General features: G+C 36.4%; 1 protein-coding gene across 1 annotated transcript in view; it reads left to right on the top strand.

Moving 5' to 3' along the window:
• The first annotated feature begins 277 nt into the window (after positions 1-277).
• mtmr10 (myotubularin related protein 10) overlaps positions 278-15,587 on the top strand; it is a 32,397-nt gene continuing 17,087 nt past the window's right edge. The window contains exons 1-3 of the mRNA XM_082156112.1: positions 278-762; positions 1,879-1,939; positions 13,591-13,727. Of these exons, the coding sequence (XP_082012238.1) occupies positions 706-762; positions 1,879-1,939; positions 13,591-13,727 (255 nt within the window). The 5' untranslated portion in view covers positions 278-705. The remainder of the gene's footprint in view (positions 763-1,878; positions 1,940-13,590; positions 13,728-15,587) is intronic.

Raw genomic sequence — 15,587 nt, 5'->3', positions numbered from 1 at the left:
CTGTTTTCGACATTGCAATTGCGAATCATTTAAATAGTGGGATTTTGAAATAATAGTAAATGTGTTCTCTGCATTCGAAAATATAAATTTCTAGTAGGCTAAATTCCACCTCAAAGTTTACATATTCACTCAAATAAATGTGTTAATGTAAATATATTTTTTTCTAATGTTATGGATAATTTGAATATTTAAAAAGAGAACGCTCCAATGGTCCAGAGGGCTCGCCATAGCTCACTCCTCCTGTTTTTTTGTGGTCCAGAGCTCAAGCACGCTGCACCTCCCCATTTCGCCTTTAATAAACATGGCTGAACTGAAAACGGACGGTGAATTATAGGACTGAGCCCGTCTGCACACCACCACAGGACTCACACACACTCAAACTGTTGAACCAAGAAGACCGAGCATGACGTGAATGTTTAGAGTGGGAAATTAAAGCAGCAAAAGTTTGAGTTTGACAGCCGCTAACGAAGAGACTTCAGCGGGACAGACCAGATCCAGCTGAGATATTACTGCATGCACAACTGAGATTAAAAACTGCTTTTGCATTTATGGAAATGATGCATGTAAACACATCAGCTGCTGAAGAAGCCCTGGATTTAAAAGTCTGAAGTAACCCAAAACAGTTTGGCTTACATTTTAAGAGTTTTAAAACGCTCTTATATGGATTTACAGGTCGCATTTTTGTGAAATCGTCCGGTTTAAATTATGTTCTCCGGTAAACAAACGAAGCCTACTTTTAAGTCTTATCTTCCTCCACTTCAGGTGAGTGAGACACTAGCATGCTAACGACTAGCAGCTAAAGACAGAGTCATTAATGTTATTTATTAATCTATTGTGAAAACTGTCACCACATATGTTTGACATCTGGACGACTGGTAACCTCATACTGTAGTTAAGTCTTCACTTGGTTTGATAACTCCGTAACCCAGGTGTCAGCTGTTCACAGTGCTGTTCACTTTGTTATTTAGTTAGTATCCAAAAGGACCACGGCACTACCGTGTTTTCAGACATGTAGAATAAAATGGGTGAAGATACCTCATTTAAGAACAATGTGGATTTACTTTTAAATTGTATCATATAGGCTAAATTTAGCATGTGCTGGACGATGCATCAGCCAGTGTGTTAGTAAGGAAAACGAGAGTAGCGAGGTGTTTGAAATGTTCATCTAACTAATGGAATTATTGAATAATAACCCCATAATTTACATTGAAATATTGAATTATGGTAACATTATTTTACAGTGTCTTGTTACATGTAGTTACTGTAGTAATACCTACCTATTACATGCAATTAACCCTAAATCAAACCCCAATCCTAACCCTAACTTTACAGGGAGACATCTTACTTTTATCTTTTCAGATTAAGAAAAGTTGGTTTCACTTTATTTTAAGGTGACGTAGTTACATTGTACCCAACTACTAAGTAATATTAATGAACTACATGCACTTACCAGAGTTGCGGTTAGGGTTTATGTATGATTATGCATAATTTACTTTTATTACTATAGTAAATAAATGTAGTAACGTGTAACTACGTCACCCAATAAATTGTTACCAAAAAGTTTCTAAAGTACTCAACAATTCTAAAAATATGAAGTGTCCACAAATTCCCCATTAACAAATTGACACAAACCCTTTGATATTCAATATAATGCAATGTCACAATTCACTATTTTCCAGAGACACATAATTTGATCAATTAACCATTTTGACTGACTAAATGTGACACATTTTGATGTTCAGATGAAATGGCTCATTAAATGTGTTGAGATTCCATCTATGATGAGGAGAAAAATGTCAGAGTAAAGATCTAGTGAGGATTTTCTCTCAATTTTTTTTAAGTGGTTACGTGATTTTAAGTGTTCTTAATGTTTCACAGACTGATTCAAAGAAAAGTCCTCAACTTCCCATCAAGAAACTAGAAGCAAAACTTCTACCAGGTGAGTGATTTTCAAAACTATTTCCTTAGAACCATCACCACTCAGTACCATCACAGGGTTGGAGAGGTGTGGCTTAGTATTTGAAGATTTGGTCTGGTAATTGAATGTAGGTTCAAACCCCTGTGGCCTTTTTTTACAAAGCTGGTTTCAGTGGCTACCCAGTTAAGTTTGAGAAAACTCTGGTTTTTCGAGTTCAAGAAGTTGGTCTGGGTTCTTTGCCATGTTATCTTACACTACACGGCTAACCTGCTCTGGAGCAGGTTTTATTCTGGGTAAGACATTGCAAATCAAAACTGGGGCCTATACCATGAACCCAATTTAGGTGGATAGCCAGGTATGTTTCAGATTAGTTTGTGCCATCCCTGGGTTTCAGGCACCATGAAAGTGACTTTTAGCTATGTTCATCAATGAAATCAACAATTGATTGAACTCCACCTGATAGTCTTTAGCAGAGTTTGAGAGAAAGAAAACAAACAGAACAAAGCAGAGCACAAGTAAAACACTCCCACTTATAACATGTCTTAATACGTAATACCATAGTAACTTAAGCATAGTAACTTAAACATGGCTAACCCTCCTGGAAAGGTTATGTTCTAGGTAAGAGATCTCAAACCAAAATGGGACCAATCAGCTGTGAGCAAAGATTTATTTTTCAATAAACAATGCAAATAATTCTGACCAGCACTGTATATATGTTTCAAAGCTTTTGATTGGCTGTTCGCTACTGATGTCACAATTTCATGTGCTCCGTGAACTCGAGCTATTTGCGAAGAAAGTTAATGATCAGCATCATGGTACCAACAAAGCCTGATTGGGTTGGTTTAATCAACTCAAAAGTAATCCTGTAAACCTGAGTTTGTTTAACTACCATTATGGTACGGGCCCCTGGACTTAATCTGTTGTGAGCAAACTAACCTATATCTAATCTGATGCAATAAAGTGCACTGTATTTCTTGCTCCAACTTAGTTTACAGTGAAAGCATTTTAGAGAGGAATTTGCCTGTTTTACAATATATATATATATATATATATATATATATATATATATATATATATATATATATATATATATATATATATACACAACCAACAATTTGGTGGTTCTGGTGTTTTGCTTTTTTGGCTGTTAAAACAGCTGCATTTTTGGTACATTATGAACTAACAGATGCCCGCCTCTTCGTTGCCATAGCAATCAGCTGTTGTTGCCTTTTTTTCTATTTTTACCATTGCATCACCAATCAGCTTCTGCTGTTGTGTGGTGAACATGTTCTGTGCTTCTGGCAGGAGAAAAGTGTGTATGACAACGACATAAATGAAATAGAAATGATGTCTCAGTCTACTTTAGAGATCAGTTGAACATGATATTCACAGAGGTCCTTCCTGTATACGGAACAGTATCTTATCCAACCCGTTTCCTGCACTTGTGCAGCCTCTGAATTTTTAATGCGTGGCCTCTCATAAAGAGCCTGTGATCTGCCTTGGTTTGTTGTGTTTGAGTTTTGATGCCAGCTGAAGAGTTTACAGAGGGTCTACTTCCCTCTAGAAGGCATTATTAATGCCACACTTCCTGATTTGTGAACTGTAAATAGAGCAGGTCTGTGTGGCTAAGCTGATATTATTGACATGATTTTCATTTTTGTGGAACATTAAAAGAGGAATCTTGAAGTAATGTACTGGTTGCTGATCTAGAGACTGGAGCTACTTCATAAGTCACAAAATCACCATAAAAGTGGTCATTATGACTTATTCTCTAAATTCCATGCCTTCTAAATCCCTATGGTAGCTTTGAGTGAGAAACAGACCAAACTTACCTCATTGTTTACTGATAATCTGGGTGGTATAATGCCCTTTTCACAAGATGTAAAATAAGTCTTTGATGTCCCCAGAGTGTGTATGTGAAGTTTTAGCTCAAAATACCCCACAGATATTTTATATAGCATGTTAAAATTGTCACTTTTTGAGGGTGAGCAAAAACCATAGACTGTAAAAAATATGGACAAAGCGTCTGTGACGTCACCCATAGACTTTCTGAAGAACGGGGTTGAAGCCGTTTATGGGGGGTATGGGCGGCGCCATCTTGGAAAATCTTGGGAAACCCTAACCCCGCCCACCTTCTGACGCAGCGCGCGTCACTCAGCTCGCTCTGCTACTCCGGTTATCTCTGTGTATATTTTAGGCAACGAAATATGTTATAAAACACCATACTAACTCTTTTCGTTTTCATTTAAAAAAATCTTAAACATTATAGCCACACAAATGTGGTTCAGGCAACGCGTATTGATTATATTCACTGCACATAACGTTTGCCTATTTATAACAAAACGAAATATAAAACACAAACCTGCCTCTTTTCGTTTTAAATATAATATAAAAATATTAAACATTTTAATATGGTCCAGGCAATATGTGCATTTGTACTAAACAACAGATGTTGCAGTAAACAACATTACAGATTATCTTCGTTGTATTAAAATTTAAAATGACAAAACTCAACCCAGTCTCTTTTTGTTAAATTTCAGTTTTATCAATATTAGCTATTATAAAAGTATAAGTAAAAGGTAAAGTTACAAGAAGCTATACAAATAAAGCAAACAATTCAGTCAAACATAAAAAGTCATGCGCTCGATCTAGTCTAACCATACAACGGTACAAGTTAAATATAGCTTATAAAGTTATGAAACTTCCCCTCAGCCAAAGCGATTGCCCAGGGAACAAATTATAGATTCACGAGACCAAAAATCGCCCGTTAGATATAGATAAGACGAATTATATCTCATGTTTAACCACTACAGAGACGCCAGAGTCCGCGGCAAACCTCAAAACGTCTAGCCGATGAAAGGCTGCTCCAGGCGGGGTACATCGCGCAGAGCGCCCGGTCATCGCTGGATCTCACAACTGGATACAATTTTCATAAATCTTTATAAATAAACCACAGATTTGAGCTTTAAACAACTACATTCTCGCCTGAAAAACTCTTAAAACTACATTTCATGATACAGAAACAGTAGTATTATATGTCAACTGTATTAAAAAATGGCGCTTCGTATGTTGTCATTCTCCGTGGCGCTGCCTTTCAGCTGTCAATCAAGCTGTCAATCAAAGTTAACCACGCCCTTATTGTCATACATTTTATATCTAAATACTATCTAAACTAACGAGTTAGAAAAAAATTCACTACCCTCGCCGTTGTCAGGCACTCGGAACCTATCGAAAAATCCAATAAAAGTCCATGGGACCAACCTGTAAAAACATGATTTTATGCTGTGAAGACGGACATTTTAACATGGGGGCTATGGACATTTGCTCCCTTTTGGGACCTTCCCCTAGCGGATTTTCGATGTATTGCAGTTTTTCGCACTTCCGGGTAGGCTTCATTTTTCAGATCAGAATGTTGCCCCTTGGCAAAAACACACCGTTTTTGTGTCTGTCCCTTTAAATGCAAATGAGCTGCTGCTCCTGGCACAGAGGGCGGAGCTTCAACAGCTTGTGTCCTGAAAATTTCAAAAACTTTTAGCCTTTTATGTTCAAACTGGAGTCCGACAAAGATGGAGAGACTCAAGAAGAAGTGACAACATGTAGAAGCAACAGGACATTTCTGTATGCTTAGTTGATGAATTTATGTAGCTTATGTGTAGATCTTGTCTAGTCATTGATTAGCATATTCTGTCATGATAATCTATATATCGCGTTCCCGGGGGCGGGGTTTATGTAAATTTTAGGGTTGGTGATGTCACTAACCTGGGAGGAATGTCGTGTAGTCCCTACCAGCCGTGTGTTGTAGTCCTTAAAAAACAATTTCTTTAAAAGCAAATATCTCCCTTTGCTTTGAACTTTGAGCATCGTGACTTTGCAGATGTTGTTTATTCTCAAACAGCAACATTACATGCTAACTACAGTTAGAAAAGTTAAATCATAATCAACCACCCCTTTAATGTTAAAGACCCCCTGTGGTGAAAATCAAGTTTTTTATTGTTGTTTATATGTCTATGTGGTGCTTTTAATATGCTTCAAGACAAACCATGTGCAAATTTATCAGTCAACACCAATGTTGAGTATTTTCTCCTTAAAACTGCAGTGAACCAAGACAGTATCAAAAACAGTTTATAAACGGCTGTTTCCTACCGTCATGACATTAATAAATTCTTTTCACAGAAAAAAAAAACATTTAAAAATGTCATATTGATAATCAATGATGAGTTTTAAGGGATACAATGATTGACTGCAAAGGGACTTTCAGATCTGTGACCTGTATCAGTCCAATCGTGACTAAATCATTTATACCAGTTTTGTGAACTGGATCAATTGATTAAAAACTGTTATTCACAAATCATCATCTGTTTCTCATGAAAATCCATTGTTTGGTTTCAGAAGATGTGGAATATAGCATATGAATCATATAGACCTCTCTTATGATTCTTTTTTAGTGTGTGTGTGTGTGTGTGTGTGTGTGTGTGTGTGTGTGTGTAATTGCATGGAAAAGAGCGAGCCGTGCATAGTGTGTTCCATGGAAGAAAGCGAGTCATATCGGGTTTGAACAACATGAGTGTGTAAATGATAACGCTGGAATTCATTTTGTGTGAATTACCCTTTTTAGTCGACTCTTGTACAGAATGAAGAATTTGTTCTATGGCAACAATGAGGAAAGTGTATGCAGCAGCCTTGCTCTTGTGTACTCTGCCTACTTTAACACATTCAAAACTAGTTTAATGCTTGCTAAATCAATTGATCAGTATCACGACCACTTATCTTTAGGAGACTGTTCTATCCCATCCTGGTTTTAGAAATGGGATCTGTTATCAAACCTGTTCCCGTATGTCTTATAATTACCATTGCCAAGCACACTTGCATAGGGTGTGTACCCTTCTACCTTTAATCCTAATGTCCGGGTTCTTCTGAATAAAGGCTTCATGTTTTGACAGGTAGTTTTAACCTCCCAGTCTAATAAATATAAAGCTTTGCTTTTTTGTTACTTTTCTTAACCGATGCATTGGCAGATCCAATGTTTCCAAGCCATTAGTTTGTTCACCCCAAAATTAAAATTCTGTCATTAATTATTCACCCTCATGTCGTTCCAAACCCACAAGACTTTCGTCCATCCTCGGAACACAAATAAAGATCTTTTTGATGAAATCTATCCCTCCGTTGACAGCTACGCAACTACCACTTTGATGCTTCAAAAAGTTCATAAAGAGATCATAAAACAAATCCATATGAATTCCAAATTTTCTGAAGAGACAATATTGCTTTATATGATGAACTGATTCAATTTAGGCTTTTATTCACAGTTAAACATTCATCAACTCTCACATCAATTGTGGTAAACGGAAGATCAAGCATGTTCGCTTGACGTGCAAGAACTTGTGTTCAGTCTTGTGTTCATTCACGTTTGTCCTCGCACGTCAAGCAAGTTAGATTGAGCTTCTGTTTATGTTCGCTGATCAATGTTTATATTTGAATAAAAACCTAAATGAAATTTGTTCATCATATAAAGCGATCGCGTCTTTTCAGAAAATTTGGACTAAACCACTCAATTCATATGGATTCGTTTTTTGATCTCTTTCTGAACTTTTTGAAACATCAAGGCGGTAGTTGCGTAGCTGTCTATGGAGTGTACAGAGAGCTCTCAGATTTCATCAAAAAGATCTTCATTTGTGTTTCAAAGATGAATGAAAGTCTTACGGGTTTGGAACGACATGAGGGTGAGTAATAAATGACAGAATTCATTTTTGGGTCAACTAACCCTTTAACAACACGTGTCAGCTCCAGCTTTGTGATGGCGGAGATCTTAATGCATCCAGACAGTTTCTCTGTTCCTAGAAGTGTTGGGAAATAAACAGAAAGGCTGTAGTGCTGTGGCGTCTCAGGAAGTACTCTGCGTTCACCCCTTATAATTAAGCCGCACATCATGGACCTTCCCTGTTTCCAAAATAGACGTGCTATGCATTTTTTAGTTCCTCATCTGAAATTAAAACAAAACCTCCCTTGTCACTGTGTTTTGTGGACTGTGGTGATAGCAGGGTGGCACACGGTGTGGTAAAATGTATTCAGAAGCTTGAATACTCTAGCTAGTGTACAGTGTACCAGAATATCAAGGGCTGGTTCCTTTACCAAGGTTTATTTTTTGTTTTGTTTTTGAACTGGACAAGTTGACCAAGTACACAACCATTCAAAAGTTTTTTTATATGCAATTTTTTTGTAAATATCGCATTAAATTGATCAAAAGGGACATTAAAGACATTTCTAAAGTTACAAAAGATTTCTATTTCAGATAAATGCTATGAAATGAACTTTCTATTTATCAAAGAATCCTGAAAAAAAAAAAAAATCTATCAAGGTTTCCACAAACATATTAAGCAGCGCAACTGTTTTCAACTTTGATGATAGGAACAAATGCAACTTTGCCATCACAGGAATAAATTACATTTTTAAAAAGTTTACAATAGAAAGCAGTTATTTTAAAGTGTAATATTTCACAATATTACTTTACTGTATCTTTGATCAAATAAATGCAGCCTTGGTGAGCATAAGAGACTTCTTCCTAAAGCCCCAAACTTTTAACAGTTGTGTATGTTGTAAATTCATCTATGATAATTGAACACTGATATAATGTTTGCAATGCACATGAATTGTTGTGAGCAGGGCTTTTTGAAGTAAACAGATGTCTTTAAAACCTTCTGATTCTTAAGCTTTTGAGACCACAATATCATTGTCATATTCAATTCAATTCAAATTTATTTGTATAGCGCTTTTCACAATACATATTGTTTCAAAGCAGCTTTACAGAAAGTGTAAGCTTTACATATAAAGTTATTTCGTCATATAAGTAGTTTTTATTTATATTTCACGCACTCTTATTTGTTTTTCTGTTTTTGAATTATTTTCACATTATTGATATAATAAATTGCGGATATTAAAATTGTTCTATTTTAAAATAAAACACACAAAACTAAAATCAGTCATTTTAAATACAGGTGAATTTCAGCATCCTAAAGTTATAATGTACGGTATAAAAAATAGATATTCATCTGGGGATTCTGTTATTAAATTAGTGTTTTTAAACTATAACTTGAAATGAGCATTAGATGGTAATCAAAGGCAAGTTAGGCATAACAATTATTATTGGTGCATTCCACTTCAAAAGGCCTAATGGCTTTCTGTGTTGTAAAGAAAAAGAAAATAGTCTGTCTTCGTCAAACTCTGTGGATTGTTTTCAGTCCTGCATTTGGTGACATTTTAGTAGAATGTATCCATTCAGATTGACCTCCTATTTAAACCACTCTACCACTCCCTACACACATAGAAGCCTAATAGTGCCTAGTCATCTCAACAAAACATGGCCGTTGTCTCATGAATGGTGTCTTTTTACAAACCCACGCACACATCTCTCTCTCTTTCTCTCTCCCTCTGTCACTCTCTCTGTTAGGCCTCTTCTTGTTATCATGTTGCTCTGATCCATTGAAGTGTAACTTTTGCAGCACAATGCAACAAGAGAGAATTCTTGTGCCGAAATCGATCCGACCTTAAGTACACAGTTTCCTCCACTTTCAATATTTAGCGTCTTCTGTCCCTGCTTCAGCCATAGAAACAATTTTATACTTTAGCTCTGCTATAATTGTTGTCCAAATTCAAAGAAAAACACAACCCAAGGTGTTCTGATCAAACATGCCACCCGCTTAAACCCCACTTTTCTAACAGGATGTAAACACAGGAAGCCTGGTCACATGGTGTATTTGTATATTTGATGCTGTTATTTTAAGAAATATTGTTTGTACAGTTTCAGTGTGGTGTTGTCTTGCTGCATTCATATAGTGCATCTGCCAAACTACCATGTGCATTTCCTTCCCATTCTGGACTGATCTTTTGCCGTTTACTGGTTGATTAGAGAGGATGAGCTGCTGGTTAATCCCTGTAGATTGCTGATCAGACACACGTTGATATGTTGTCATGGCCATTTACAGACCAGGCTGCATGTGGAGCGGAAGTTGAAATTTGCGAGTGGGTGAACGCCTGTGAATATGTGAGTCGTGAGAAGATGGGTGATAAGAGATTGTGGCTTCATACCAAGATCTTAAAGTCCCTCTGTAGTCGATAATTTTATCCCTTAAAACTCATCTTTGATATCCAAAATCACATATTTAAATGTTTTTTTACTTGAAAATGTTTTTCTTAATGCCTTAAAATAGCTTAAATGTAACCCTACACCCTTGCTTCATTTAGTATGCGGTTCTATGAATATTCAAATTAGCCCTGCCTCCACTCACTTACACCAGCTCAGAGATACACTCGTTGGCGGTCACACGTTGGCGTAGTTTGTGATGTCAGAAACACCAGCGATTTAAAATTGCGTTTTTGAGACTGTCTTTGGTTCACTGCAGTTTTAAGGAGAAAATACTCAACAATGGTGTTGACATATGAATTTGCACACGGTTTGTCTTAAAGCATATTAAAAACACCACATAGACATAAACAACATTAAAAACATGATTTTCACCACAGGGGAACTTTAAGACCCGTTCACTCACACCAAGAACAACTAACGATAATGATATAGTTCTAAAAATCATTCTAAATATAAAAGAATAGCAGAGTCCACTCTACAACTATAACGACAACAGCACAGAGACACGATTACGTTGGAATGAATCACAATTTTTTTTCCAGCTGATGAATAAAAACATTGGCAGAAATGTTTTATTCATCCTACTTTAAAGAGCTTGAGCATTTAAAGCTGCAGGCGACAAAACTGCAGCGCATGCTTAAAGAGGCTATATGCAACTTTTCCCCCAAAATAAACGTAACAATAGCCTTTTTATTTTACCATTTATGACTCAAACATCTCCTGATGAGCATACTGACACCTTGTCCGCTCACAGTGGGTGCACCTATAAGCCTGTATCCTATTTTTCCTATTTTCTGTCGGGTCGGATTTTTCCCGCGCTGTCTGCGGATGTGATGTCAAGCGCGTTCATGTTAAACGTTTCAGATCACTCTGCCACCACCGCTAGTCAGCAAACAAACGAAGTTTCTCAAACAATATATGTATTTGACTGTTCTTACCTCTGTAAACATAATGTTGACTTCTTTGCAGCGGATGACTTGTGAAGTGTGCACGTACGAGAGCGAGCAGAAAGGAAGAGCAGTTCCGTTTTTTGGCCACAGGTGTCAGTCGCGAGTTTAAATTTCAGAAAATCGTATGTAGCCTCTTTAATAAACAGAACGATATTGTCCGCTGGTGTGAACACTGATATAGTTATAGTTATCTTTATAGTTATCATTCTTGTTGTGAACGGGCCTTCAGGGCGTACTCACACTAAGCACCATTGTCCTCCCATGAAGGCCTGCACTCACATTGCGCTTTAGCATTCCATGCCTTGAGCACGCTTACTTCATTATGATGCAACAATTTGTTTTGAAGAAATGTGCTCTCCCTAATAGATTTATCACTTATGCAGCGCAGCAATTTTCACTTAATCATGCTGCATGTATCATAAGATTTGTATTACGGCGGCAGCTGACGTTAAGGGAGGAATTTGCAGCTTTACTCGCAAAGTACAATTACTGTTCATCAATAAGGTGAGAAGTTTGAGAACCAGACCTGTTAAAAATCTCAGAAAATTGCAGAGCTTTCTCCAGAATTCTGCAGGCTCAAATTCCAAGCAGGTGCAGTCATAAACTAATCATTTTTCTCAGAAAATCAGCTGGCTGACCTACTGGTTTAATGGCTTGACATTTAGTGAAGTGTTCACCAATATTTTGCCACAGTGCCCAACCTCCATCTTAGCTAGCCTGTATCCTGCCCTACTGTAACCCCTGAAACAGTCCCAGCTGTGAGACAAACACTGCTCACTGCGCTCACACAAGAGCTGGAGTTTGTTTTCTTCTCCTTCACTCTTTCTCTCAGCAGCTTGATTATTCTTCTCCAATATACACAGATCTCTGTTCATTTTACCTCTTAATGTGACTGGATGCGAAAAGCGGAGGAAGTGCTATGTTTAGAATGAAGCAATGTGGGTTTCTTTATTTCCCATGTGTGTGACTTATGTTAAGTTCAACCAGAGACGGAAGTAAAGATGTTGGCTGCAGCCCACAATTTTAAACCATGCTCTGAATTAGTGTACTTTTGACTACTCAAGTTCAGTTTTTTCCCCTCTTAAATGTTTTGTTTATATACATTCAATAAGGATGTTAAAACTTTAAAATGAATATCCATTTTCAACACTGTACATTATGATGTGTTGCCTAAATTTGTTTGTAGCATTTAAAACAATTGATTTGAGTGTTTAACATACTATAACATCATAACTATTTTTAATTTATTTAGACCTAATTCTAATTTCTTTTTAGTATTGGTCATTTATTGGTTATCTGTCATAACATTACACAAATAATATCCAATATATAATTATTATATACAATAAATAGTGATTTGTATAATTATGAAATATATATACAATAAATAAATGGTGTATTTTCCTAAATTTAAATATTTGTGCATTCCAATTTGCTATGATGTCAAAGTAATTGGGTACTCGTGCCTACTTCCCTAGTTGAGGCCCATTCACACCAAAAACAATAACTATAAAGATATATAATTATATTTGCGTCCAAACCAACGTTCTGTCAACATTGCCTTCTGTTTACTCTGAACAGCGTGCGCTGCAGTTATATTGTCTGCCATTTTAAATGCTCAAGCTCTTTACAGTTTGGTGGATTCTGTTCAGCTGTCAATATTTTTATTGTTCATCTGCTAGAAAAAAAATCATTCTGAAAGTGATTCCAACTTTATCGTTCCTCTGTGTTATCATTATAGCAGCTGTTTGTGGACTTCCCTATTCGGATAGAATTAGAACGCTTATAAAACTTTATAGTTATTGTCCTTGGTGTGAATGTCTCTTTAGAATTATATTAGATTCACTCTAAATACTCAAAAGCTCAGCATAGACACTTGCACCAATGAGTATTATTAGTGCAAACAAAAGTCTCTGTCCCAAACCTGGTGTGTTTCTGCATCCTGAAAGCCTATGTTGGTTCCTGGTACACCTGCCTTTGAACTCTGCTCATTTCTGGTTTGTGTAAAAAAAAAAAAAAGAGAGAGCGAGAGAGAATGTTCAGGACTCTCAGCATGCATGTGCACTCTCGGTACATGGTAAAAGTTTATGTGACTGTTTAGTCAGCACAACAGGTCATTTCTTTTAATAGGGCATCATTTTTCAACCAACATGAAAGGAGTCACACATTTGCTTCTCAGGAGAGGGTTTTCCCTGGAAGGCCATTATGAAGGGGCTCAAGTGTGTGTTACATGAGTGGCCATTGGTCAGTGATCCAGAAGTTGCTTCTGAACTCTGCCTATGTGGAGAGTGCAAAGTCTAATAAGACTCTGCTTGTGTGTTGTGGAGGAACTGTAGTGTTACAGCTTGTTTATTTAGCAGCCAGAAGTGGTTGATTGCCGTTTCATTGATGTATGTTTAGCTCTTGAAAATTTGCTAGAGTAGAACAAAACAAATCAATGGTACATGTTAAATACAAGCATGGTGAAGCACCAACATCTCCTTTTAACATATATGTCAAAATGTGAGCTAGTCATCCTTTACTCAGCTGATTGTAGTATTTTCCCTTCCTCTAAATCTCACTTCCTTGTTCCTTCTTTACAGGTGAAATAGTTGTGAATGAGGCGAACTTTGTAAAGAAATGCATCAGCACAGAAAGCTGTCAGGATGGCCTCTGGGGGAAACTTGTGTGTACCAACTTCAAGGTTTCCTTCATTCCCCATAATTCCTTGCCACTACAGGTAAGCTCAGAATTATCTGGAAGTCAGTATTTATCTGCCTTGATTTAGAAGCCTATTGCCTAAAGACATATTTATTCAAAGAAGCCTCACAGTGACATTAAGCAGTGATTGTAATATGGGTTTATTATTAAACACTTACAAAACAGGGTTTTAGTTTATAATATTGCAGGTTTTATTGAATGGTATCACAACATTTAAATAAATAAAAAGATTAGCTTTTTCTGTTCGGTGTATTTCTTTTTTGGTGAATTGCTGAACAATTCTGCTGGCAGAAAATACATGTGTGTACATTTTTATTTAGCTTGTTCAGCTATTTTCAGTGTGAAGTGGAAAATACTTCACCTTCTAGCCCAGAAACATCTCTCGTAGTTGAAGAAAAAATAATCTTTTCAAGGCCTGAATGTAGGCAAAGGATTGTGAGCATCATGGTTGGCGTGTAGTCTAGCATTTATTCTCCATAACTTGTTGGTGAGAATTAGAAACTTAACGCAATACGTATAACTTTAACGCAAATTAAAGAACACAGACGCAGCCAGATCATTTCCATAATGACCAACTCAGTCTACCAAGAGCAGTGCGAATTAGTGTCTGGTTTAAGACATTCTTCTTTTTGTCTGTAAATTTTGGAGCAAATACCTTGTGTGATTCATTTAAATACTCTCCTCCCATAAATTTTGCATCTGAAAGGGAAACTACTACAAATGCATATGCAATAAGGTCAGCCACAAGAATGCCTATGCCTTTTCAGAGCAAATTTTTCACTGCGTGTCTTTAGTAAATCCTGACAGTAGTTGTCTATCTATTTTGTACTTGTTTATTACTGAGCATCACAAACAAAACCACAGTGTTTTAACTTTTTGGGAAAATTAACCAGCGATTGTCTTATTATTGGGAGATGATGAGAGGGTCTGTGGCTTTTACCATTTGAAAAAGCATAACGGTTAACTTAATCACGTCAGGCACCTCAGCCTATCATGTAATGGCAGTGACGTCAGTGTTTTATGACAGTCAGTTACAGTTTACGTTGCACAATTTTTCTTGTGGATTAGCACATTCGTCTTGTGAAAAATGTTCTGTATTTGGTGTAATATCACTAGTAAATGTACAGTTAGGACCGCAATGTTTGTGGAATGTGCTTTACCGAGTGGAAAAAAAGAGCACGAATTGCTCTGTTAGCTGCAGATTACTGGTCGCTACAGTGCGCATAAAACCACATTTAAGATTAGATTTGTATCTGTTTATTAAAAAAAGTTTTATTGGGCACACAGCAGTGATATAGTCACAAAAAAATTCTGGAAGCCATAAAAAGAATACATTTATTTATTAAAATCTTTGTATTTTGTTTACCTTCATTCATTATCATTATTAGGGATACACATCAGTCATAAATCATTACAATTCAAGTCTAATTTATTTGTTGAAACCTGGAAGCCATGGAGGTGAACACATCATTATTTTTTTCTTTTTCATTAAACAACATGATACAATATTTATAATTAAATTATTTATTTTCTCTTTGTTTATTAGAATGCATTATATCAGCATCATAGTGTATCAGTATGGCAGTCATAGTCATTCAAGTCTTATTATAATTAGTAAATCTTAAAAGACAAAGAAAGAAAAACATTGATATTGTTTAATTTCTATTAAACAACAACTGAATGAAGCAAATAATAGGTAAACACCTATTATTAAATACTACTACACATTTGCTGGTGGTAATGCCAGTAATGAGTGAGTTTTACAGTACCTTTCGTGACATTCCCTACTCTGCCTTCTCTTAAAAACATGAATTTTTTATCAAGATAAAATCTACACAGTTCCCAACAAAAGTATTGTTTAGTGTAAAACATGTTGAAG

The sequence above is a fragment of the Leuciscus leuciscus genome (genome assembly GCF_965113295.1).
Source record: "Leuciscus leuciscus genome assembly, chromosome: 2".
Classification (NCBI taxonomy): Eukaryota; Metazoa; Chordata; class Actinopteri; order Cypriniformes; family Leuciscidae; genus Leuciscus; species Leuciscus leuciscus.
The sequence above is the reverse complement of the archived record's forward strand: the minus strand, read 5'-3'. Positions and strand labels throughout refer to the sequence as shown.